The sequence below is a fragment of the Equus przewalskii genome, chromosome 32 (assembly GCF_037783145.1).
Source record: "Equus przewalskii isolate Varuska chromosome 32, EquPr2, whole genome shotgun sequence".
Taxonomy (NCBI): Eukaryota; Metazoa; Chordata; class Mammalia; order Perissodactyla; family Equidae; genus Equus; species Equus przewalskii.
In genome coordinates this window covers 2,323,021-2,349,533 of record NC_091862.1, presented here as the reverse complement: position 1 = coordinate 2,349,533, position 26,513 = coordinate 2,323,021, and the positions used below count along the sequence as shown (strand labels likewise).

Here is a 26,513-nt window from a genome sequence, read left to right as displayed (position 1 = left end):
AGGAGATTGAATGATATTAAAAGTTAACAAAAATCTCTTTCCCCTCCCTGCCCTCATGAGATGTTTTTGACGGAATTCATTTCTTTAAGTATCCTGTGGCTGTCCTCCTTTTAACGTATTGGGTGGAATTAAGTCCCAGGCTTGCCAAGGCGCCACAGAGCAACTGAGCCACGTCCAATAGAGTTGCTATCTGGGTTGTTTTATTTCCTTTCTGTCACCAAGGAAGAATTAATGCCTGCGTGGCTGTTTGCTGTTGTTTCAATGTGACAACAGCAATGCCTTGAATTTCCATATCACATTTCTTCCAAGCTCATCAATGCAAGAGAAGCATTTTCCGCCATCTTTGGCATGGAGGCAAAGTCTGCTGGATTGCCTTATATAAGTGTTATCCTGCCATCTTTGGCTTGGAGGCAAACTGGCTGGCTTGCGTTCAGAACCCAGATCTGTAACCCGGCCTTCCCACCTGGGCTTGCAAGGGGCTGCCACTGTCCAGATGACTGTCAGGTCGTCTCTGTCCATTATCTATTTTAGAATGAATAATTAGAGAACATTCAAATGCCAATCAGATTATGTTTGGCAACAGGGAAAGATATTAGTGAGAATTCAAGCAAAGAAAGCTATTAGTAGATTAATTAGACAAAAAAGACCAAACTGAGATTCCTGTTCATCGTGTGTTTCCATCAGGGCCTGAATTCTGCCAGAGGTGGCAGAGCAGACAGGAGAGAGGCAATTGCTTCCCCTGCAGCAAGACACCTGGAAGTAGGCTGACCGGGGCTGAAAGGCGCCTCCATCATGGGATCATAGCTCTCCACTCGGCCAGCTTTAGCCATTGTCTGTTTCCTAGACCAAGTAGCTGCCTACTATGAAGTGTATCATTGTCTCATGCTTCCAAGGTGGCTGCTGGGGCCCAGGTGACACATCACGATCAGGTAGTGGGAAGGAAGAAGGGTCAAGGAGACAGGGGAACATGCCTGCCAAGTCTGTCTTAAGTCATTTGCTCAAAGTCCTACCCAGTGACTTCTGCTGACATCTCACAGGCCAGAACTGGGTCGCATGGCCGTCCTACCTTTAGCGAGCCTGGGACATCTAGGTTTTAGCAGGGCCGTTGATAAACTAGGGGTTCTGATAGGAAGGAGGGAGGGGAAGCAGCTACTGGGTAGACAGCCAGTGGTCTCTGCTGTGATACAACTGACCTCTGCACAGAATCTTAGCAGTACTCAGGTTGTTTTTCCTCCAAGATGTAAATATCATGACATCAGCCGGTGCTGGAAGAAAAACACACTCAAGTCCAGTTAGCACAGAGTTTTATAGCCGGACTTTGGCAGTTTCTTGTTTTTGCATCATATTAGGTGTGGTAGTGAAAGTGGTCTCCACGTAGCTCTCGTGGATCTGGTTTTCTCTTAGAAATTCTAAACACCGAGCTTTGAAATGATGTCCACCTTCCCTTTTAGTATCTATCTTTTCCAGAAAATTCCAGATTCTTGCCTTTTTATAATCTTTTCTTTTAAAGAATGGTTACATTGCCGCGTGAAAATGTCCAGCAGTGGTTAAGTTTGGCATGCTCCACTTCAGCAGCCCAGGTTTGCTGGTTCGGATCCCTGACATGGAACTACACCACTCAGCAGCCGTTCTGTGGTAGCATCCCACCTACAAAATAGAGGAAGATGGGCACAGATGTTCGCTCAGGGACAATCTTCCTCAAGCAAAAAAGAAAAAGAGGAAGATTGGCAACAGATGTTAGCTCAGGGAGAACCTTCCTCTGCCAAAAAAAAAATGTCCAGTGACCCCATTTCCTTCCTAATACGCCTGGCTCGAACCTCTGCCTGGAGCAGAATCCATCTCCCTCTCCATCCCACTCTCTTCCAGGGGCATCAGCACCCACATGAGCAACCCCCCCGCCTTCCCCACTGAGTTCTTTCTCTGCTCCTTTCCACCCATCCCACGTCATTGCTGGACCGACCCACGTCTACCATCACAGATTCAGACGCATCTCTTTCTGACCACACAAAGTTTGTCTTGAAGAACGCTCTCTGTTCTTGGATTTCATTAGGATCCTCAGTCGGTTGATCACTTCACTTTCCTTCCAGCAGCCCTCCTGTGACTTCTGGTCCCTCGATACTTGGATTTCTCATTCCATAATTTCAGTGGCTCCCTTGCAACTCTCCAGGCCTCTCACACCATTGGTCTGGTGTCTCTGCTACCTTAGACCCCGGCGCTCTGTGCATCCTGCCGTTGGCCTTCCAGTACTCACACCCGAACTTCTGGAAAATATCACACAAATAGGAAGATGGGTGCCATCAATGGACACTGGCACCATCTCTACTGGGATTAAACACCAAGCTGCAATCCTGTCTCCATAATCGGGTTACTCCTTACCCGCCGAGAAAAGCATTTGAAACCTTCTCTGCTCTTCTCCAGTCTCTGCTCTCCGCAGCCTCCTCGTTCTTGGCCTCCGAGTCCACAGACAGCACAGCTTCCTGCTGCCCAACCTGTCCTGTCTGCACACCTGCATCCTCTCAGTGTTGGCTGAGGGCTTGCTCTTCCCGCTGAGACCAGCGCCGCCCCCAGTGCTCCCGACTGCTCGGCTGCTGGGCCCTCTCCTCCACAGCTGGCCTCTGGAGCAGGTAGTTGGCATTCTCGGTCTCCATCACCTCACATCTCACTCCGTCCTGCTCCTGCTTCCGCCCTGGCCTCCCAGCCGCAGTTGGCGTTCTTTCCCTGCTCTCCTTCTCCCGTGGACCATGACACGTGGTGCTCTCTGCTCTGTCATCCGTCACCTGCAGACTTGGAAACCTGTGCTCCCAGCGCAACCTCCCTCGGGAGCCCTGGGGCTCTGGCTCCTGTTGCCCGTTGAGCGTTCTCACCGGAGGGACCAGGTGGGTGACTGGCGTGTCCCACACTGACCTCAGAGCTCCAGGGGGCAGCTCTTCCTCTCTTCTGTGCCCTTCCCGAAGATAAGAGAGCTCCTGGTAGTGAAGCAGGCCCATGGCCCATATTTCTTGGGGCTTCTGAGCTGTGTGTCTGAATATTTGCATACAGGATAACTCTATTTTATTACGTCAGTGATGAAATTATGATGCGTATCATTGTTAGTTTAATTGTATGTTTTTGCTGTATGGGAACGTGACATGTGGTTGCGGTTCTGAGGGAGGAACTATTCGCCAGTGTTTCCTAGCTTATATGAACATCGTGCGAGAATATAAACATGTAAATAAACACCATGGGAAAGGAAACAACACGAAGCAAAGATCCAGACTCCTTGCCTTCACCGGGGACCTGAGTTAGAAGCAGCCCCACCGCCAGCGGCTCAGCCAGGAACCCGGGAGCCACGTGGGCCCCGTGTCCCCCCACCGCCTTCACCTCCCAGGATCGCCAAGGTGCCTCCCCAACCCCCGTAGGAGTCTAAAATCCAGAACACCACCGGCTTTCCTGCCGCTTTACCCCTTCGCCCATCCTCCTCCGCAAAATGCTCAAGTGATGTCTTTAAACCTGAATCTGGTCTGAAAATCCTGCTGCTGAAATCCTCCAGTGGCTCTGCCAGGATGACTCCTGGGGCTGGTTCCCTGCTGTCGTCCAAGTTATGTGGCCAGGCAGTGTCCCCTCCTAGGCAGATGGGGACACAGGGGACAGTCAGTAAACATTCTCTCCGCGGAGAAAATGCATCTGCCTCGTGTCCAAGGTTTTAAGACTCAAATCCCCCTTTTATTTTTTTTTCTGGACCACAGTACCAAGAAATGACGGGGAAAAGCAGCCACGCGGCCACCCGCTTCTGCCTCCTGTGCGACGAGCAGGAAGGGCTGCAGAGGGGCACCCGCTCCAGCCTGGCCCAGCTCTGCCGTGTCATCCAGGTACAGGGGCTTCCCCGGAGGCAGGACTCCCGTTTGCATAATGACTGTTTGTGTTGACTGACTCAGAGAGATTATTTCCTGGTGGAGTTGTGTAAGCTGTGCCTGTCACCACACATCTGCTCTTGTGGCATCGAAAGCAGCCTTAGTCTAAGGAAGCAGAGGTCGTCGGTGTATCACGTGCAGATGTTCCATTCCAGGTGACCCATCTGGTCTTCTTTACGAGGTTATAAAATCATGACTGTTTTTATGATCAATTGTACATGTACGTGGTATTCGCTTTGGGAGTCCAGCTTTCTAACAGTTTTTAAATAGAAGACTAAACCTCAAAAAAGCACATAGGAGTGGGCTCCTGAGCAAAAATAGGAAGGAAAAATACCTTTTGGCCATGAGAGGAATTGTTTCAAATAGCTGGGGTCGTGCTGTGTCTTGTAAGTTTAATTTTGTAAGTCAAAGTGGTGCTCGCGTTTGTTTTGATGCCAAATGGTAGGGACTGGTTTGCACATGTCAGGTTGAATAGAGCCAATTCAGCGTGTTGTCAAAGGAGGACTTTTCAGTGACTGTAGTTTCCAGAAGAAAAGTTGTCATCCCATATGGTACCCTGGCAGTTCTCCAAGGTGAGGCTGTGTGGGATATTTTTATACCTGTGATTGTTCATCTGTTGCTATAAACAGTGTGACCAGGGTGAAACTTAGAAGGGAAAAAACCCAGATCCTTATTGCAACAATAAAAACACCATCTGTAAACAGGATTAATCTGCCCTTAGAGGGTTTTTTCCCCCTTGAACTGCTTTAGTATATTTAGAATGGATTTATGTAAAATTAGTTCTTCTTTTTTTTAATGCCTCGCTTAGGGAACTTTTTATTTTATTTTTTTGTTTTTTTAAAGATTGGCCCTGAGCTAACATCTGTTGCCTATCTTTTTTTTTCTTCTTCTCCCCAGTTTACCCAGTACATAGTTGTACATTCTAGTTGTGAGTGCTTCTGGTTGTGCTGTGTGGGACGCTGCCTCAGCATGGCCTCATGAGCGATGCCATGTCCACACCTGGGATTCGAACCAGTGAAACCCTGGGCCGCCAAAGCAGAGCGTGCGAACTTAACCACTGGGCCACAGGGCCAGCCCCTGTAATTAATTCTTATTCACTTCTGAGTAAAATTAAACCATCTTTGAATAAGGTGTGTAACTTTATCAGCATCCTATATAATAAAAATATTTCAATTTAGTTTTGATATTTTATCAAAATCTTTCCCAAACGCACAGAAGTCATCTCCATTTTATAGAAAAAAAGACTAAACCACAGAAACAAAAGAACATTTCTTTCGGTTCTGTTGTGATCTCAGGATTTCAGTTTCTGATGCTGAGTGTTAAACAGTAGGGCGTCAGGCCTTTCGTTCTGTGGACCTGTCGTGTCTTCGTGCCAAGAAGCCTGCACATAATTTCAGAAGGAAAAGAGAGTACATTACGTATAGGATGCCATTTATCAGTTGCATTGTTCCCAAACGTTGCTAAAAGCTTTGGGAGACGTCCCTGCAATTCTGTGATGCTCGTTTGTCTGGTGAGTGGATTTCCCCAGCCGCATTGTTCTCCCCCTGTGCTCATGACAGTCTGGCTTCCCGCAGGTGGGCTGGGTAATAGATTAGAGCTTTGTTTCCATCTCAGGAGGGTGACGTGGAGACCGTGCCAACATCACACGGAAGTAAACAGCAGGCGGAAAGATGTCCTGTGTCCAACTTTCCTCGCTGACAATGAGCTGGACTTCCTACGGAAATTGGGGAAATACTTGGTTTTCTTAAATACTTCAAACAATAGATAAATATATAAAATCTCATACGCTGCTTTGCAAAGTGCAAATGCTCCATCTGTTGAGTCAGAATGTCTGCCAGGGAGCCTGGGCCCGTGCGTTGTTTCAACGTTCCACAGGCGACGGTGACACTGTCTGTGATGAAGAACTTTGCTTTAAGTAGATTTAGTTCACAATAAAGTAATGTGTGACTGTCTTCCCCGTGCGGCCGTGTCCTCACTTGTAGACGCTTCTGTAAGTCTTGTCTGGTTATGCTGTGTGGTTAATACAGCTGACTGTATCAGTCGTGAGTGTTCTTACTTTATAGAAAGTGAAACAAGACAGAAAGGAGCTGCGTTCCTCTTCCCTGGACCTCTTGAGAGACTGCCAGGGCCAGCAGCAGGACTGTGGCTCAGAGATCGTGACGGCCGTCCAGGGCGCACAGCGGCACCACGAGGCTGTGCTGGGTAAGCCGGGCCCCCGACCCGAAACCAGCCCGTCTGCGTTGCGGGAAGACCCCTGCAGCTCTGTTCAGACACACGGCTGTCTAGAATTTGTTTCCATTCCTTGGGCTTCTTGCTGGCGACTAATGCAACAGGCAAGAATAAATCCCCAGGAACTCACCAATGTCTTGAAGTGTCACCACTCCCAGGGCGGCCTCCTGCCCTCCCCGCATCCCCGCCCCTCAGGGAGATGTCCCTGTTCTCTGGGGGACCTCAGAGGACTTTCCTGATCCTGACGCCATGGCTGAGCTGGCACCTGTGCCCTTGCTGAGCCTCCTGTGTCGGGTTTCCCTAAAGCCTGCTGTCAGGTTTGGTTCTGTCACCAACTCTTTCTTCATTTCTGAGAACTCCCCGCAGTTTGCTCGTATTTGGTTATGACGGGCTTGTTGTCTGAAACTGCCGCATGTCAAGCCCGCAGAAGGTGCTGGTGGTGGTTTTAACCCCCACCCCGGCCAGCACCGGGTGAATCCATCCCATCCTTGCTGCCGGGGTCTGGTGCCCACTCCGTCCCCACCACGGAGCAGTCACAAGGATGGGGACGTGGTGAATTGTTCATTCTGCTGTTATTCCAAAGTACACGTGTGCAAACCTTAAAAATCACACTATTCTGTTAGGGCTGACATTTAATTTAAAGAACTTGAGTACCAAGGGTCTCGTTTTGTCTCTTCATTACACTCAGTTCCATGACTTCCCCGAGGGGTCACAGGCGTTTGCGCCTGTGTGTGCATGTGTATGTGGATGGGCGTGTGCTTGTGTGCATGCATGTGGATGTGGATGTGCGTGTGCATGTGTATGTGTGCACATGTATGTGCATGCGCACCTGTGTGTGCATACGTGCACATGTGTGCATGTGGATGGGTTGTGTGCGCCTCTGGGTGGGCGTGTGCATACGTGTGTGTGCATGTGTGCACGTGTGTGCATGTGGTTGTGTGTGCACATGTGTTCATGTGGATGGGGGTGTGTGTGCACCTCTGTGTGCATGAGTGTGCATGTGGATGGGTGTGTGCATGTGCATGTCTGCCTGTGTGTGCCTGTGTATGCATGTGGATGGGTGTGTACATGTGCGTGTATATGTATATGTATGCCTGTGTGGTCTCCTAAGTTGTGTGCTCCAGCAAAAGGGACAATAGTGTCATTTTATGAAAACTAGTGTACCTAGGCTTTGGAGAAGTGAGGGTTTCACAGAGGAGTGGAAGGGAGGAGAGGGGAGCAGCCATGCCCCTCAGGGAGTGTTGGCCGAATGATGACCCAGCCGCTAGTCGACTCCCCACTGCAGGTGCCGCACGCACACCCGCTCTGGGAGTCAGCCGGGAAGCGGGAATTTGCCCGCACCTCACACGGGCAGTCCTGCTGCCACCGGACTGAGCCTGGCATCCAGGTGTCCCGCAGGCGGGCTCGGCCGGGACCTCACGGAGGCCCTGGTGCTTTTCTGTCCAGTCCCTGTCGATCCTTCAGCATCATTGCAGCAGAGGGTCCTTGTGCTCATCTGACAGCTAAGGATGTGGCAGCCCACAGATGCCACTAAGACTTGATAGGGCCAGATGTCAAGCCCAGAGTACTTCTGGTACTGGGCTCTCTGCAGAAACCTGCAGGCAAGGAGACGTTTTGGTGGCCATGTGAACGATTTGATGAGAGCCACCGAATGGTTACGTTTCAGCCCACAGGCGGCTGTGGCCGAGACCACTGCATGAGCTGTGCTAGGGATCAGCGACCACGGTCAGGGCACAGCCCCCCGAAAGGGCAGAAACACACCTCCAGCCCCACAAACGACCCCGGCTGACCCCACTGTTTTTAAAAAGCTCCTGGACTTGGAGGCAGTGATTGGAAATCATCTGACGGCTCCGTGTCCTGTCAGAGCTCATTGTGACTTTGGGTAAAATTGTCCTTTCAGCGTGGCAGTCCAAGGCGGGATGCCTGGAGCAGTCCTTACGGGAGACAACCGAGCGATATCAACTGGAGAAGCAGAAGCGGAAACAGCTCCACAACCGTCTGGTGGTGAGCGTCACTCGCGGGACGCACATCACGTCCTCGCCTGGCGGTTCAGAGGAAGGTGCTCCGGGGAGAGACATGAGTGAGGCCGTCCAGCACATGCAGAAGCCTTAGTGGGGACACACGGGGGTGGGAGGGATGGCCAGAGGCTGGTGTGGCCAGAGAGGGCTGAGAGGTGGGAGCTGAGCACAGCCGGGCACAGCGCCAGGACACAAGAGGCCCAGAGGACGCGAGGGAGTGAGATGACGTGACTGCTCCGTCAGAGGCAAAGATGGGTAAGAAGTGGATTGCCACCTGCAGGTCCTGGCGAGAGGGGACGATGACCCGGGCCAGGCTGGTGGCATGCAGGGGCAGGATGTGATCAGACAGTCCCCGGGGACCTCCTGACAGGCCATCTGAGCTATGGTGTGAGCTGCGAGGAAGAGAGAAGTGGGAAGGGCAGGGTGAGGGGGCATGCACAGAGACGGAGAGTTCCACTGTAATTCGAGACCCCCCCTGGGTGGTGTGGAAGACCCTGTACTTCCTCCCCTGCCAGCACTGGTCAGCCACCTTTCTTCCTGTCCATTAACATGGTTCTTAGATTCGCTTTCTTTCTTTTTTTTGTGAGGAAGATTGGCCCTGAGCTAGCATCTGTTGCCAATCTTCCTCTTTCTTTTTTTTTCGCTTGAGGAAGATTGTCGCTGAGCTAACATGTGTGCCAGTCTTCCTCTACTTTATGTGGGACGCTGCCACAGTGTGGCTTGATGAGCGGTGCTAGGTCTGCGCCCAGGATCCGAACCTGCTAACCCTGGGCCGCCGAAGCGGAGCATATGAACTTAACCGCTCGGCCACCGGGCCGGCCCCCTGCTTACTTTCTTAAAACGCGTGAGGTCTGAGATCCTGTGAAGTTTAAAGTTCAGACTCAGGTTTCCGTTTTCCAACATGAGGATGCCAAAGTCACTGATTTATCTGATGAACTTTGCTTCTGGTTGTACCTCGGCCGGTCTCTCCGAACCCCATTTACCTGAAGCCCCAGAAACCTGCTTTTCCTGAGCTTCTCTCCCGTCCCTGTGCTGGCAGGTCCATTCGCCATTGGACGCGTGTGCAAATAGCTCTCACTTAAAGGCATCTTGCTGGGGCTCTACACACGGACGCTGGAGCACGTAGCCTGAGTGCTTGCTGTGAACCGGCACTGTTTTAAACACTTGGTGCATTTTCTTACCCGTCTTCACACTGGTGCTGCCTGTCTGAACGGCTGGGAGGACCAGCTGAGGGACAAGGGTGTGCCTTGCACTCCAGAAGTCCCTCAGTAAGGGCAGGGTTTATCATCTGGTGTCTGAAAGGAGGCAGATGGACCGTCCCGGGAAGGAACCGAGTCCAGGATGGACTGATGGCCTGTGGAAGGTCCTGCGTGTTCTCAGTGAACCTGGGTCTCCCAGGCTGCACGCAAAATGTACAAACGGGACTGTCGACCTCACTTCCGCGGGATCCCAGGGACCCAAGACGCCTTAAGAGCCTGTAAATAAATCAGTGTAAATCATTTATTCGGTTTTCAAAAAGTAGAAGGAGCTGTATTTCACCGCTCGTTGAATCACCTTGCCGTAAATCAAGGGCGAGATTTCAGAATGGATGACTAAAAGGGTGGTTTCTGAGCTCTGAAAGGAGAAAGGAGTTGCTCCCTGGAAACAGCAGGAGTTTATGAGAATAGCAACATCCTCATTTCCTTCTCAGGCATCAAGTCAAAGAATTAGGATAATGCAGAGTATCTGGTCTTCAGCCAGGCGTTTGGAAAAGTGTTGCATGAAATATTTATGGACAGAATGTCACTATGAGAGCTGGATGCCAGCTCTCACAGGCAAAGTGCCGCTCCGTCTTCGGCGCACATCTGTGGCGGGAGGGGGAAACGAGGGGCAGGCTGTCCTTTCCTACAAGGAGCCCCGTGTCCTGGGCCAGCAATCCGTGCACGGAGAAAACCAATAAGAGGTTTCTGGCGACGTCCTCTGGGCTCTGCCCCTGACTCTCCGGATCCTAATTCTTATGAGTGTCTTGATGGAGATAAAAAGGCATATTGATCATATTTGATGATACGAATTTGAAAAGGGTTGATCGCAAATATATCGATTAGCAAAGAGTATCCCCAAATATCTCAACAGGCTGGAGCAATGGGCTCAGCCTGACTTGCACACAAAATGCCGAGGACACAGGTATAGGATGGAGGAAATGAGGCTTATGACAGGTGCCCGGAGGTGGTGCTGGAGGATGCCCAGGAGGAGCCACGGTCAGATTTTAAGCAGAAATGAAATGCTGGAGTTGACGTCATCTTCATCACTGTTGTCGTGATTGCTGTTATTATTAGGGGACCCTCCTGCCAGCCTGATGCAAACCTCGGACGACAGGTTCAGTGTGGGGTCACTGTCCTGTGCTGTGACGGTGGCTGTCCCTTCTGCGCGAGGACGTCGTTCCACTCCACAGAGGTAGTCGTCTCTTGGGTCTCCTGACATCACCTCTTGCCCACTTCCTCTCAATTTTTCTCGCCTTGTCCGACTCTGTCCTTTTACCCAAGTCTGTCTTCTGTCGTGTGATTCGGTCCTGTCTTCCCTTCACAGCCCACGTCTTCTCCCACGGAACTCTGGACCCCTAGCTGGGGTAGTTTCGGCTTCTGGCAGATCTGCATCCAGGCTGACATTGCTCATGTTCCTCAAGGATGTTTCTGTGGTCCGAGGAGCTGACAGCTCCCCTAGGGCGGGTCCAGAATTCCTGGGGCGCCAGTTCCCTTGGGTTTTTGTTGGAAATCCCAAGCACGGTATAGGTCACTGTGTCAGTGGCTGCTGAGGAAGCCGCAGGTTTGCCCAGCTGCGCTGACGGAAGAATGTCAGAACCTCCGAGAAATAGTGAGCCTCCTGCTCTGTGCGTTCCCCATGCCGAGGGATGGGCTTCTCATTCTGGACACACTTCAGGAGGGGTGAAAACAGAGCAGACTGACTGTAGCCACTTGGGGACAGTGGCGGACACCACCGTAACAATGAGCGCTGGTGGGAGTGGGCGGAGGAGGTGATTTCTGGGGGTCACAGGAATGGAGGTCGAGCTCTGACCAGCTGGCACGTGGAAGAGAAATAGACGCTTCATTATGGTCCCAAAGTTACAACAGGGCCAGTGGGTAAAAGATGTCAGCAGAGAGCCGGACAGAATCGTGTAGTATCGAATCAGAGCTCACCCGGGAGACGGTCAATTCCTTCTTGTTAGAGGCATCCAGCGCAGCCAGCAGAAACCTAACGCTCACGTGGCTAAGCTAAACCCCAACTGTTTTGACACGTATTCATGAAATAATGTAAATCTTAGGTTTGTTAGTTTCCGTCCTCCTACCCAGGAAGGCTGTGGACTTATCATTGTACTATGTCGCAGTTCAGTTGATTCTTATTATTTGTTTTCATCTCTGTGACATCACCTCATGTCACTACTGATGTGAACCCTTTGGTGGGTCCAGATCGTGAGCGAAGAGCCAAATTTCAGAAACTTCTTCTAAAGCGCCTAAAAGATTGAGCCCAGGATGCCATCAAAAGGCATTTTGTTGAGACTTGTGACCGAGTGATCATCATTTGCCAAGTGAACAAATTGAAGTATGAATTTTAAAAAGCTTGAGATAACTCCGACCACTCACCACCCATTGGGGATTTTTCCAAAAGTCAAGGTGGAATGTTCCCCAGCGTGCGTTCTCGGAGGAGAGTTCAGCAGCTCAGCCTGGCCCCTACGCTCACAGGAACAACCTCCTATCGTTGCAGGAGCTGAAAGGGAATATCAGAGTTCACTGCCGGATTCGTCCTGCGCTGCCTTTCGATAAGGAATCTGAAGATCCCCTTTCACAGAACAGGTAATTAGCTTGTGCTTGTGTGTGTGTATTTTAAGGGGCAAGAAAAAAAAGAAGTGGCACCAATTTTCCATGCTTCCTATTTTCTTAGCTCCGGTCCCAAAGCAGATGCTCCCATGCTGGGTGAGGCTTCTTTTCTCAGGGTGCAGCTGCCTTGCTAATAATCACGGTTAGCAGACCCTCTGGAATGTGGCTGGAATGTGGCCTGACGATCTGGGCAAGCAAGATAGTCCTCAGAGGGGTTCTGCTGCCCGAGGGGTCAGCTGCGTCCAGCGATGTGCAGGGCCAAGCTCCCGCTGGTCCTTTCTCTTTACGTTACTACATCCATCCGAGGGCGGCATCCTTCTTTCTTTACTCCAGGGACCCTCAGAGGTGCGGGGAAGTAGTTAGTGTTGACTCAGCTGGTGTTTCTGCCTTAGAGGAAGTTTTGATGGTGATAACGAATAACACAGAATTATCTGAAATCCACTCGCTGGGATGTTTGCTTGAAAACCACGCTCAGCATGACTCGGTCTTCTTTCCCCAGGGAAGCAAATCCCGCATGGAGATCTCAGCCCTGATGGCATTAATAACCAATTGTAGGCCCTCCTGCCTGTTCCATGTCCTCACCTCCCGGGGGTTGCCCTCCTTCCATCAGTGGGTTCGCTCATCGCTGCCTCTGTCATTGTGCTCACGTCGCTGTCCTCACCTTGGGGTCCTCCCCTCATCTTGTCCAAAACTGACTGCTTTAAGGCCTCGATCAGATCTCACCTACATTTATATTACACGGTTTCACACTTGACTTTAGAAGGTCTTTAGGAAGCCCTTGGTCAGTCGATAGTGTGAAACTAACGATTTCTATCTTTTTGATGGTGATTGAAATTCTTTTTCGTCGAGTCCTTTCTCTGGTACATTAGTACTTACGACATGTCCTTTGTTGACTGGTAGCCATTTGCCGTGTGTAAAAGGACTTGAAAACAGGGTCCCTCAAGCACCACAGGGTAATACAGCGATACTCCTAAAATGTGGTGTTTCCACGAAGCCACTTTTCGAATGGCATTTACGATTGCTTTTATCACCTTCTTAATCTACTCCTGCACTGCCTGCCCGCTAAGGTAGCTGCTGGCCACATTCATTTCATGTAAATGAAGGAAAATTAAATAAACTTGGAATCGTGGTTGCTCGTTGCGTTAGCCGCATTTCAAGTGCTTGGACCCTTTAGACACAACGTTCCCATCGTCACAGCAAGTTCTGTTGGACAATGCTGCCCTGGGCTGTGTGACCTCACAGAAGTGCACAGAGGCTTCGTAAACTTGCGTTTATCCTCTTCTATCGTTTACGTTCATTTGATTTTTGTTTGAAACATGTTGCGTTTTTCCGCATTCATGATTGCCTCCAAATACCCAAATCCTCGCAGGCAGAGGGCTGGGTGCAACTTTTCTCCAATGTCCATCATCCCCGTGATTCTAACCAGGGTGCACCTGTGGGAGATGGTTAAATATAAACGTGCAGATCACTCCCGTGCCAGGCAAGTGGGGAATATGAAAATGTGAAAGATACAGCAGAGGTAAAGGAGGAAGGATTTCAAGAGAAAATGAAAGGGAGGGAGGAGAGATGAAAATAAGAAGAGGACAGAAGAATGGAGACATGGATACAAGGAAAGGTTAGGAAACAAAAGAGGGAGGAGGAGGGAAATCCAAAAGCTGGGGAAATAGAGGCAAGTGGAGAGAGCCAGAAAATAAAAAAAGAAACGAGGGCATAGCAAAAATACGAATAGTGAAGAGTTTGGGTATTAGGAGTTTGGAAAAAAATTCCATCGTGATGTGTATTTTAAATGCTGTTTCATCCCCGCAGCTCCGTGTCGGCAGAAGTGGCCCACGCAGTCGATGACGTGAGTGAAGTTTCCTGACAGTCGTATTTGAACGGCTTTCTACCCGATGGGTCACATATTCCCCAGCTATTTCCACCACTGAGAGGAATTCAGAGATTGAGTGAATAGAGAACAATGTCCTTCTTTATGGCATGCTTTCTTGGTTTGCGAAGATTGTTTTTGTTCTCAATTTCCTTCTGAACGTGAAATTAATGCAGCATTGGATGCACTTTCCATATATGAAACCATAAGGCTCCCAATTTGTAGATTACGTGAGGAAACTCACTTCCGTTGATTTTCCAGCCCCCAAATCAATCAGTGCACATAGGAATGAGTCCAAAATTTGGAGCATAAGAAAAGAAATACAAGTATAAAACCAGTGAAGTATGAACTTTAAATTTTTAAATTTAAAACAGACATATCTACTGTGAAGTCATGATTTTGTTTTCTCTTTAAAACCCTCATATTCGTTGGCTTTATCTAACGAAAAGATCTAGAAGTATCAGTGAGAACTCCAGCATCCAGACTGGGCCCCTAAATACTAGAGAGTGGGTTCCTTCCGTGGGCAGAAGTGTAAGTGGATGAGCTGGGACACGGGCTGTGCCAGACGGGGCGGGGGCGGTCCCAGACAATGGCTCGTGTCCACAGAACGCAGATCCACTCATGTAGGATGGACTGATGGAGCTTAAGAAAGGGCGGAAGCACACTGAGATACATACTTATGTCAAACCCTTCAGTTCACAATTATTCTTATTATTTTTAAATCGCATCGATCGCCTTTGGAGAGCACTGGAGCATCAGTCCATGATTCTACAAAGTGATAAAGAGAAGGAACTCAACACTTACGGTGCTCTTCCTGTATGAAATGCGTTTCAGGGTAATGAATAGTTGAGGAGGAGAAGGTTTTCTTTATAGATGATTCTAGCTAATAAATTCAGAGTAGATGATAAAATTAGAAAACACTGTTAGAAATCCTAATGGCTCTAGGCAACGGTCATCAGCGGTCCTGGCCTGTTGGGCGTTGACAGTGTCTTTACAATGGAAGGTTCTGGAACCCCTCTGATGCCCCTAAGCACTCGAAGTTTCACTGAAAGAAACAATCAGCCAAATCGGAAAGTGGGACATTTCACAGAGCAAATGATGAGATTTCTCAGACGAATCAATCACGTTACTAGAAGGGGGCGAGGGTCCCGGAGAAAAACGACTCACGGGGCGGACGACACAGCAGGGGGTCCCTGTTTTCACCTCGACTTGAACAAGCCAACTGTAAAGACATTTTGGGGACAACCAGGGAAATCAGAATATGTATCAGGTGACATTAACTTTATAAAGTGAGATTAATGGCATGGTGGTTATGTTAAAAAAAAGTCCTTATCAGTTAATATACAGACTGAAATCAAATGATATATTTTCTGATAATTAATGTAAAATATGCTAGAGAAACGGGAGGTGGTTGAGCAGGACTAGAGATAAAACAAGCTTGGCCGAATGTTAAAAATGCTGACCAAGGGCTTGTTATACCATTTTCTCCATTTTTGTATATGTTTGAAAGTCTCCATAAATAAAAGTTTAAAGATATGTTGGGCATATACTTCCTTCTACCTCATTAAGACTACCACAAATGAATTTAGAAAGCGTATGAAATGCTGAACTTTTGGTTCATATTGATCGTTTTGAGTCTAAGCAGAAAGTCCCAGGCCACCCAGATTACGATGACTGTTTTGAAGGTGTTTCTATGCCGTATTGATTACTCTGTCTCATTCATTTTTCCAAAGGCCTGTTATCTAAATCGGTCTTATTGTGGTGACCTGTCATAAGCTTTAGAACTCTTTTTAAAGTTGTTTCATTTAATGGTTGATGGCTTGCTTTTTTACAAAGAAGCCAAGAAAATTGCTATTGCTGTATTAGAAAAATTCCTTTGTAAGCCAGCCCCAATGGCCTTGGGGGTGAGTTCAGCGTGTCCTGCTTCGGTGGCCTGGGCCTGGTTCCTGGGCACAGACCTAACCACTGGCCCGTCAGCGGCCATGCTGTGGCAGTGGCTCACATACAAAAAGAGGAAGATTGGCAACAGATGTTAGCTCATGGCAATCTTCCTCAGCAAAAAAAAAAAAAAAGTTCCTTTGACAGTCTCTAGAAATAAGCACTTCAAAAATTCCTTGTTGTTAAGTATTTTTCTTCTATCATTTCATGCACTGTCTGTTGTCTTGAACACCGGTGTTACTGAGTCAAGCAAAAGGAGACCAGTTCAATCCTCATTATTAGGAATTTGAGTTAAAAGGAGCTCTCATGATCATCTTATTAATCCTGTTGTTTTGTGGGTAAAGACACTGAGTGTTTGTGGTCAGGTAATTGCCTTTTCTAGACTTTACAAGGTCTGTGGGCATCCTGGCTGACTTCCAGGCGTTTTTTCAGTGGGAAGACATCCTGAGCTGAGGCCTGGCCACCAGCGTGAGGTGAAGGCTCATTATTATTACCGTTATTCTTTGTTACTATGTTCAACCTCGTCACCCTCTGCAGTGCCTGTCGAAATCCCACTGGATCTTCAAATTCAGAAATTTGAGGATTTTTACATATTTTACCCACCAAGATAAAATTTCTTTTGATCGGGACATTTTGGATTATCTTTAAAAAAAAATCGGTAGACTGCAAGCTGTTTTTAATTTCATAGACCTGTTTGTTAAAGGACTTCGTATCATTCAATCTGTGGAAAAAGCTAACGATCAGTTTCGTGCCATTGTAACTCTTGGCTCCCACCTTGTGTTTTTATTTCCGAAAGTCTGAACAGAGTTTGAGTTTGTGCTGGATGTGTAACTCGGCGTTTCCTTTTGATCTGCAGTCTGATTCAACATTTAATAGCTTTGGATTCAACCTGTAACTAAAATCAATCTCAGATGGGGCGTCTGGCTACTGCCCTGGTTCTTGGCGTCTCCAGAGCTATTTATTTTCATTTCTCATTTGATTTACATCTGCTCGTTTGATAATCACATGTGGAAGAACAGATTTCTGGCTCAGCCGAACTCTCTTTGGAGATCCCTGATTCTCCCTTGTTTTCCATTCTTATTAAACCGCTCAGTGTGACAGTTACTGACTTGAATTTCTACACGTTGCTAACAAAGGCTTTGGGGCAAGTGATCCTTACGACAAATATCTGTAGTCGAGGTCAACCATATTTTTATAGAGCTGCTTGACAGAGATCGATGGATTTGGCACGCCTAAGCAAACTTTTCGATGATCAAAGTTTTGCACGGTCCTTAACAAGTGACTTGTTCCTTAACTCAGGTTCACCTGGCCCCAAGCACAGTCAAGACCTTGGGCTTGTATAGAAGCAGAGCCTGCAGGCACATCCTGGATGCTTTGTGGCTGTCCTGTTGGCAAGTTCCCAGCTGTGTTGGGAGAAGGGGCAGCTGTCATACAGATTGGAGCTCCCGCATGTGCATCTCAAGTCCAGACATCGTCTCTCTCTGAGTTTCAGACCTGCAAATCCAACTACCTATTGGACATTTGGGGATGGCTCAAGCGGAAAACATCCCAAGCTGAGTTCTTGATTTTCCCTTTAGATGGACTCTTCCTGGTTTCCCCGTCTCACCGAGTGGTGATTCCATCTGCCTAGTTTCTAACACTGGAAACTTGGGGGTCGCGTGATGACTACTTGCCTTACCTAATCCTTCGTCGTGTCCTGTCGGTTCTGCGGGAAAAGTCTTCCTTGAGTCTAGTTTACTCCACTGACCTGGAGTTGCAGTCGGGGCCACGCTCCTCTCCCTGGACTGCCTGTGGCCTGCTAACCTTCACCCCGAACCTGCCCGTTTAAGCGATCCTTGAAAATGCACTGGGATCAGACTGCCTCCTTGCTTGCACCTCTTCCATGAACCCAAAAGGAGCTAAGAGAAAATGCTAACCCCTTGCCTCTGACCGCTGTCTGCCTCTCCCTCTGTACCACTCGCCCTTCATGCATTGCCCTCCAGCTATATGGGCCTGAACACCACAGGCCCTTTGCGGCCTCCGCCACCCAGCACATGCTCTGCCCTCTGTCGAGAGCACCCTCCCGCCCTCCACCTGGCCGCCCTACCCATCCTCAGTTCTCACTCTAGGTGTCGCTGCCTAGATGAGGCCTTTCTTGGTGTCCCCCGTCTAAATTAGCCCACTCTCTCATGCAGTCTCGTTGCATCTATATTTTTCTTTAAGGTTTTGGGTGACTTAAGGTTTTGGGTTTTGGTATTTAATGTAATTCTCCGTCAGCTGACTTGTGAGATTGTCACCCGACCGTAAGCTTCATCCGGGTAGGCTCGTGTCCTTTTTCTTCACCACAAGACTCAGTTCAGGGTCTCTCCCTACGTATCTGTCAGGTGAGTGAGTAAACAGATGAATCACACTCTTCTGGTTCATTCCACGACTCAGGTGTTCCTTATCCAGGCTGACAGACAAACTACGTGGAAACCAGAAGACCTGGATCGAGGCTAAAGGTGTGACCTTGTCATGTTGCTTAACTCCTTGGGCCGGAGCCCTTTGAAGATTCGCTCTGTCCTGTTGTAAAACCCCAGATCTAAAAGGGGCTTTTCTAGGGGCCGGCCAAGTGGCATAGTTGTTAAGTTCGTGTGCTCTGCTTTGGCGGCCCGGGGTTCGCAGGTTCAGATCCTGGGCACGGACCTAGACACCACGCGTCAGGCCAGGCTGTGGCAGCGTCCCACACAGAAGAACTAGAATGACATACAACTGGGATGGACAACTATGTCCTGAGGCTTTGGGGAGAAACAAAGAAAGAGGAAGATTGCAACAGATGTTAGCTCAGGGCCAATCTTCCTCCCCCCTAAAAAATAATAAAAATAAAAGAGACTTTTCCAGGATCAAGATTTACTTTCCCAAATATGAACCAACTTTGAAGAAATGAAAATTGTTTTAATACCAAGTGTGACTGTCACAGGCTTGTGGTCAGAGACAGACTTTTGGATTTTTTTTGAGGAGTTATGAGGATTTAAGGAAGAAATTGTGTTTCATTTTCCATCAGTTTACTTCAAACTGATTCTGTATATTTTACGTTTTCTTCTCCCTCTAATCAGTTATTTCCTATCTTTAAATCGGATTAACAGAAGAACTTGTCCCTTGTCATCTATCTTCAAAATGCACGCTGTTCCCAGAAAGGACATTGCTACTCTTTCAGAGACACGATCATTGTGGCCAAGTGACCCACACAGTACACATGTGGGCTGTTTTTTGTATTAATTGTTTCAGAAAATGATCCTCTTTCACAAAATGCCTCCAGCAATATCTTTTCTTTCACTGTAGTAAAGTTCCTAATTTTTTCTTGTTTTGTGAGTAGTTAATTTAATGACAAATTTTAGATCCGTAGACTCAATGAATTATGCAACTGTAAGGTACCTTTAGAAACAGGCTTTGCTACCAACGCATTTTACAGATGGCAGAAAATGCAAGTTTAAGAAGATAAACGGCTTGCCCGAGGTCCCATAGCTGAGGGCAGCGGAATCAGAATTAGTAAGTAGGTTTGATACCAGTTCTAAAGAAAGCTGTGGCTGTTTCTTTCCCGAAGATCTTGAAGAGCCATGGAGCCTGCAAACACCGGTGGCCCTGGGGGCTCAGACTAGGTCCCGTGCCTACCGAGGCTGAAATGACACCGCAGTCGAGCATGGAGGCCACTTAGCTGGCTCGGCTGGTGTCTTGTCCCCTCTCCGCCACTGTGGAAATCTACCAGCCTCTGTCTCCTTACCTTGTAATATATATGCGCGTGTGCACATGCTGCAGGGAGAGTGGACATTCCCCCTGACAGTGTTCCTGGTCTCAGAGCGGGTGGCAGGAAGTCCAGAGTTGTAGGAAAGCTTTGCCCAGGCTCCCCTATCGTCACTGTGCACCGTGACGGTGGAAGGGACCAGGAGCCACGCGATAATGTTTATTAGTAACACACAAGAGTAATAAGGAATATATTCCTCCAGCTGCCTTAAAAAATACCTCCAGTGGGGCATGAGCGTTGTCCTTTGTGTCCCCATTAGTTTAGTAGCAAGACGGGATAAGTTAATACTGTACGTGAGGACGATTCCACCAAAGCTGCTGTCTAACAGCCACCTGTGAGTACGATGTGTGGCGCGCTTGAGCTCACCTTCTCCGTTGCCATCCGCCTACACCAGGCGTCTGTTTTCTTAAATCATCATAAAAAATGTATTCCATACCATTTGGCGCTGGCCGTCGGGCGCTCTGTGCGAGGTCTGTATCTCACAGTCGAGCCAGACTCGGGAAGCAGCAGGTGGATCTGGGCAGGGAAGGGCGGGTATAGCTTTCCGGGAGCTGAGGAGAAACACAGGGATGGGACATGAACGGGGCTCCCTGCGGAGCCGCACGTGGGAACAGCTGCCGGGGGCGGGGAGGGGGGAGGTAAGAAAAATCAGGACATGGTAAGCTGGGATCAACAGGCCTTGTCTTCCCGGTGACAAGAACCAGTGAATGAAATATGATGCCTCTTAGGGGCGATTTTACAACCGAAAGGGGCAGCTTTGAACTTATTAGAGGAAGCGAGGTGTGAACCGCCCCCAGCCGCAGACTCAGCGTCTTTTAGGGCTGAGAGGGCACCGATGAAAGAAGCGAAATACCCAGCGGTTAGTCCATCGCCCTTGGGGTTACAGAGCACAGACCAGAAACTGGGCTTCCCGGAAGGTTTAACATTTGTGAGATGTATAGAAAAACTCCTGCAACCCATCAGGAAGATGCAAGGGCTGTGGGCGGGCACTTCCTAATGCACAGCTGGGCCCTTCCTGTCTCCCCACCTTCCCTCTGCCCTCTCTCAGCCGTGGCCACAGGTCCTGCTTCAAATGTGGCCGCTGTGTGGCTGCCCCCTCATGCACACACAGAAGGGGTCCCTGCCTCTGCTGCTGGCCCCCTGCATATCCATCTGCAGTCAGGTGCCTATTGAATGCCCACCGTGGGAATGGGACAACGAATAGGACGTGGACCCCGTTCCGGGCTTCCTGGTCTTACCTGGAGGAAGGTGGGTGGATTTGCTAAGATTCCTTTTCCTCATCTGTGGAATGGGGCAGTAACCTCCACCCACCTTGTTGGAATCACTGGTTTTATTTCTTTATAGTTTACTGCCCAAGTGCACCTCCCTAAACACTCCATTTTAGTCTTGCCCACTTTTAATTGGATGTCTTTCTTTTAAAATCTTTAGGGGGAACTACCCTTTCTTTTCCTTACAATAATCTGTTGAACAACCAGGGTCCACGGCGCAGGCTCGTTTCCCAGTGTCTGATGTCCTTGGTGCAGCTCGTCGTGTCCCCTGTCCTCTGTACGTCCGGCAGAGTAGCAGGTGGACCAGAGGCCTGGCCAGACCGGGGTTGGAGCCCTGAGGCGGGAAGGTGTTGAGTTCTTATTGGGATGGGAGCAACAGAGATGCTCTCTAACTTCATCGGGGGTGCAAAGCTGCGATCATCCAGCTCTGCCACTTCTGCCTTTATTCCTGGAAGCTTCTAGAGAGGCTTTTCCTATACACTTGTTATCCCCAGTGTGGTCCATGGAGGAACGGTGGGGCAAAGGCTCCACTCCACCCTTTTCCCTTTATTTATCAGCTTTCCAATAGTGAGGTGGTCGCCTGGCTTCCTGCAGAGGCCACCGTGCAGTTTGTGAAGCGTCGGGGTGAACTCCTGGACTAAAGCACAGAGATGGATGTTTTAACGCGTTGCAGTCGAGTCCTTGCTGACGCTGGGTTGTTCCACCTCCATCACGCTGTCGCTGTCTCCCATGCTCGTCCCCAGTGTCAGCAAGGGCCTGGACCCTCCTGATCTGGGTCCATCCCACACTTCCCCACCCCCTCACGTTTTGCTGTTCACGGGGAAACCTCTGGCTTGATTTTATAGTCAATGTCCACGGGTTTTGGTTTTGCTATCTGGTTGTTCTGTCTGATTTTTTAAGAGGAGATTTAGGTGATTCAAAATCTATGCCTGCATATTTATTTTAATAATATACAAACTTTTATGAATCCATCCCCAGTGTGGAAACTTGGACATTGGCAACAACTTACCTCTCCTGCATGGTCCCCCCTCCCATCCTGCCGCCCTCTTCTAAGGGCATCGCTGTTTGAAATCTTGTGTTGATGACATCTTGCATTGAATATAGATGCAGATATTAATAACACATAAGTCATGCAATGTTTATAAATACTTATAAAATTATAAATTATTTATAAATACTTACGTAAGTTATACTTACAAATAGCACTGCATAAATTAGGAATATTTATATGTATATAAATCTCCTATTTGTATTTGCTCTTAAAAAGCCATTGGTTAGTTTTACTTGTATTTTGGGAGGACTTAGTTTTTTTTCTTTCTTATCTCTTTTCTGATGGGGAAGACTGGCCCTAAGCTAACATCTGTTGCCAATCTTCCTCTTTTTGGTTGAGGACGGTTGTCCCTGAGCTAACATCCGTGCCACTCTTCCTCTATTTTGTATGTGGGACACTGCCACAATGTGGCTTGATGAGTGGTGTGTAGGTCTGCACCTGGGAACCAAACCCGTGCACCCTGGGCTGCTGAAGCAGAGTGCACGAACTTAACCACTACACCACCAGGCTGGCGCCAGGCGGACTTCATTTTTACGCTTAATATGATTTTGCTAAGATATATCCACATCAGTGCAGGTGGCCACCCGGAGGTAACCAGTAAGGTCGCGCTGTCCACGTTAATAACAATCTTTTACACCATCACGCAGAGCTGTTCCAGCTCTTTAGACCGTAGTATCAGACATCTCCTAGAAGAGGACAGTTGCTGTAGATTTGCAAAACTCACAGTCCATCAGCATATTTTTCAGAAGAAGATGATATTCTCTAAAGGGAGCACCAATCAGCTGCCTCCTGCAAGGGAGGACGCACCGACATTTGCTGGGAAGTCACAGATCTTTCGTCCCCCACCCCCGGGGTCTACTTTACCATCCAGACAGTGGGGATGAACTTCTAACTGTTGATCTCGGTGAGGGAGGTCTCTGAGGCTCAGGACACAGCCAGACAGCTTGAAGGAGGCCACGGGCGGCAGGAGACTGAAGGAGAACCAGCTGACCTTCCGTTCTGGATGTGGCTCACTTCCCTCCTCTTGGGCTCAGATTTCTTTCTGTAAAATGTGGGAGTTAGATTGAAATTCACTTTTAGCTCCAAAATTTGATGACTGGGTTGACGGCGAAGAATTTTTGGAAGCTATTCCAGGAAATTGGATGCAAATAAGAAAATAGATGGTAAAGCAGCTCAACGTAAGGAAAATAACTTCTATCGATTGTTGGCTCCGAGCTCGGCAGCCTTCGCGCGTTGTTTCCTCTGAGCCTCATCATTGCGTGAGGCAGGTATTATAATGTCCATTCTACAGACGAACCCAAAGGGTCTGGAGCCTCCACTTCTGCGTGTCAAGGCCATTCCCATCGTGAAAGGAAGATGTCGTACGGTTAAGAGCTCGAAGATTTGGATAAAAGGAAACTATTTTAAAAGGCCGGGAGGAATGGGCCTTACTTGTGGGAAGAAGGGATGTTTGGTGTTGTGAATGAGGAGGGCATTTGTTTGGATAGGCAGGAAGGAACATTTAATCTGTGTTTGGAGAAATTACACTTTGCTCCTGGAAGGACTGGATGTTGTTTAAATTCTAGTGATCACACTGTAGGGTGACATTCCAAATAGCCGCGGGGACCTTTTGGACTCAGGCTTGTTTTTATGGCTTTTTATGTTCCTTTTAGGGAGTCCCTTGAGGTTTTGGGTGAGACATTTGTCAACCTTAGCATTTTTCGTTTGTTTTTCTTCCTGGTGAGAACCATGGCATTTGGAGACATCAATAAAACACTTTGCGGGGCGGGGGGAGGGGTTGTGTCCTTGTGCCACTCATCCTGGGGCAGTGGGGTTACAGTTTGGCATAATAGTAAAGGAATAGCACCATAATCAGGCAACAGAAAAAAGAAAAGATGCCACAGGGAGGGAGCAAGGGACCTGGGCTGGAGGTCGGATCCCGGGATCAGATTCCAGGAGCTGGGGATGCGGGCTCTGCTCTGACAACGACCTTGGGGCCTTGGTCCTGGGGGGGGTGTCTGAGCGTTGGTTCCAGCATCCCTCAGAGTTTGAGAGTGAAAAGGATTTAAGAGCTTCCTCTGCCATAGGGGTATTGCTGTTATTAACTCATGACATTACCATTATCAGACCATGATACTGCTATTATTATATCAGGTACGCAGCTCCTGAAGCAGTTTCTGGAGCACAGTAAGTGCCCCGTAATACTCAGGGGAGAAATGAACTCTGGATTCGGGACTCCTCCCAGAATAACACTTCTTCCTCGAAAGCCGTGTGAAGACCCAGGCACACGCAAACCTTTGAGCATCAATCAGGGGATGGCGTCTCAGCAGTCACGCTGGGTGACATGACAGAAGACCGCTGGTCACCGACTCAGCCTCCCTCACTGCCCATGTCGCTGTGGGCCGGTTTCCATCCCCACGCGCCCCACTGAGACTTTTCATTGTGGTAGCAAATGACCTCCTGGTCCACCAAATCCAGCTGACAACTTGAAATAAGGACTTCAATGACCCTCTGCCTCAGTCACTCCCTCCTTCTTAAGCTGCTTTCTTTGGTTTCAGGGACTTCATCCACGCCCTTCTTGTTCAATTTTGCATTTTGGGAAGATGTCTAAGGCAGTGATGTAAAGAACAGACTGGACAGGGCTAGGCTGGAGGCAGAGAAACCAGCCGGGGGCACAGTGAGGGGCCCATTTCATTGGCGTGGGCCGTGGACGAGAAGGGCCACAGCAGGCACGGAGAAGGGGAGAGTGAGGCAGAGACGCCCCCATGAGGTCAAGGCCCAGTCAACAACAATGTGTTGCCAATATTTAATGTTTTTTCATAGCCTGCCTTACCCAAATGCAGGCCTATGATTTCTGTAGCATTTCACCTCTGATTATGAAGACAGCAAAGGTTGACGTCTCTGGTGACATTAGCATTGAACAGCAGGGAGACCTTGCAGTGTCCAGATGCAATAGCATGCCGCTCCAACACCTGCCACGACCGAGCTTCTGGCAGTAAATAAACAACAAACAACAATCCTAGAGCAATAGCTGTTGTACCCCATAGCTTGTGTCTTTAAATCCTAACCAGGCCACTTTTTCACATGTATTTATTTTTGCAGATATATGTATCTCTCAAAGTACCAGTGGGAAGATGAGAATGTGTCACTCTAGCATCTTCTAACTATTATGGAAACATCAAATATCTATGGCTTATTCACCACTGCAATTCTTGGTTGTTTTTTTAAAAAATTCTTCTGATACTATTTTTTCATGAATTCCCGTTTTATTTTAGAATGGGAACCAATTCAAAAGATTTGTGTTTTTCTCTTTGCTTAAGTGAAACCAAGCTAATGCTGCATTTCTTGCTAAAAATTATCTTTGCTTTCCTCCGCGCAGGATGTCTAAAGAAAATAGTTTCGCAAGATCAAAAGTCGATGTGTTTTAAAGACAAACCTTTTGGTTCCACCCATTATAATTAAATTAGGACAACAATTTCTTTAGCCTTAGGAATATCTCCCACCTCACTTGGAATGTCAAGGGCGCTGAGAGGCCATTCTGGGCGGGTGGAACCGCGGGCTGCTGGAGGCGAGGAACTCCGTGTGATTCCTCCATGAAGCTGATTTCCTTCTCTGTATATCAGGGGTTGGCAAACTTTTCCTCTAAAGGGCGAGAGAGTAAATATTAGAGTCTTTGAGGGCCATCTGGCCTCGGTCTCCATTACTCCATCGGGCTGTTGAGTCAAAAGCAGCCGGAGACGATCTGTGAATGAGGGCGTGGCTGCCTTCCAATAACACTTTGTTTATAAAAACAGGCGACAGGCTGGATGGGCCAGAAGCTATGCTTGGCCAGCCTCTGCTCGATGTGCTTCACGCAGCCCCGGCCGAGTCTCACCACTCTCTTTGTTCTTTTCTATCAGGAAACTGTCCTGGTGAGATGGGATCGGCCCGGTCACCCTTGGATTAACAAGACGTATAATTTTGAAAGGTAGGTGCTTTTCGAGATGACGTGTAGAGCAAAGTTACACAAGCATGAATTCTGCTTTAGGGCTTGATTAATGAGAGGTACAATTTATCCCATCATCCTAATTGTGGAGGGGCAAAGACAGTTCAGTGGAGAAAGGAAAGTCCTTCTGACCAATGGCGCTGGACCAGCTGGACGTCCACATGCAAAAATCAAATGACCCTTGATCTATACATCAGACCTTTTGCAAAAATTAACTAAAATGGAATCTGGACCTAAATACAAAACCTAAAACCTTAAAACTTTTAGAAGAAAACACAGGAGAAAGTCTTTGTGACCTTGGGTTAAGCAAGGAATTCTTAAAAATACCACCGAAAACTTGATCCATGAAAGAATAAAGACACTGGAGTTTATCAAAATTAAAAACGTTTGTTCTGTGTATGATACTGTTAAGAGAATGAAAAGATAAGCCACACGCCGGAGAAAATATTTGGAAATCACGTACCTTACAAAGGACTTGTATCCAGAATCGCAAAGAACTCAAAAATAAGAGAAGAAGCGACCCAATGAACAAGAGGGCAAAGTATCTGAGCAGACGCGTCACCAAAGAAGGACGCCCAGCATCATCGGTCATTTGGGAAATGCCGCTCAAAGCACGACCCGGGGACACTCCACGTGTATTAGAACCGCTGAAAAAGACTCAAAACTGACAATGCCCAGTG

General features: G+C 48.4%; 1 protein-coding gene across 11 annotated transcripts in view; it reads left to right on the top strand.

The window, feature by feature from the left end:
- KIF25 (kinesin family member 25) overlaps positions 1-26,513 on the top strand; it is a 53,771-nt gene that overhangs the window by 5,694 nt on the left and 21,564 nt on the right. For 6 of the 11 annotated variants that reach the window (XM_070602906.1, XM_070602913.1, XM_070602911.1 and 3 more), the window contains exons 3-8: positions 3,726-3,848; positions 5,954-6,092; positions 8,020-8,123; positions 11,876-11,964; positions 13,795-13,831; positions 25,748-25,815. In XM_070602906.1, coding sequence (XP_070459007.1) covers positions 3,726-3,848; positions 5,954-6,092; positions 8,020-8,123; positions 11,876-11,964; positions 13,795-13,831; positions 25,748-25,815 — 560 coding nt within the window. Of the gene's footprint in view, positions 1-3,165; positions 3,378-3,725; positions 3,849-5,953; positions 6,093-8,019; positions 8,124-11,875; positions 11,965-13,794; positions 13,832-25,747; positions 25,816-26,513 lie in introns of those variants that run through there. The other 5 variants (XM_070602910.1, XM_070602914.1, XM_070602907.1 and 2 more) reach the window with 3 other exon arrangements.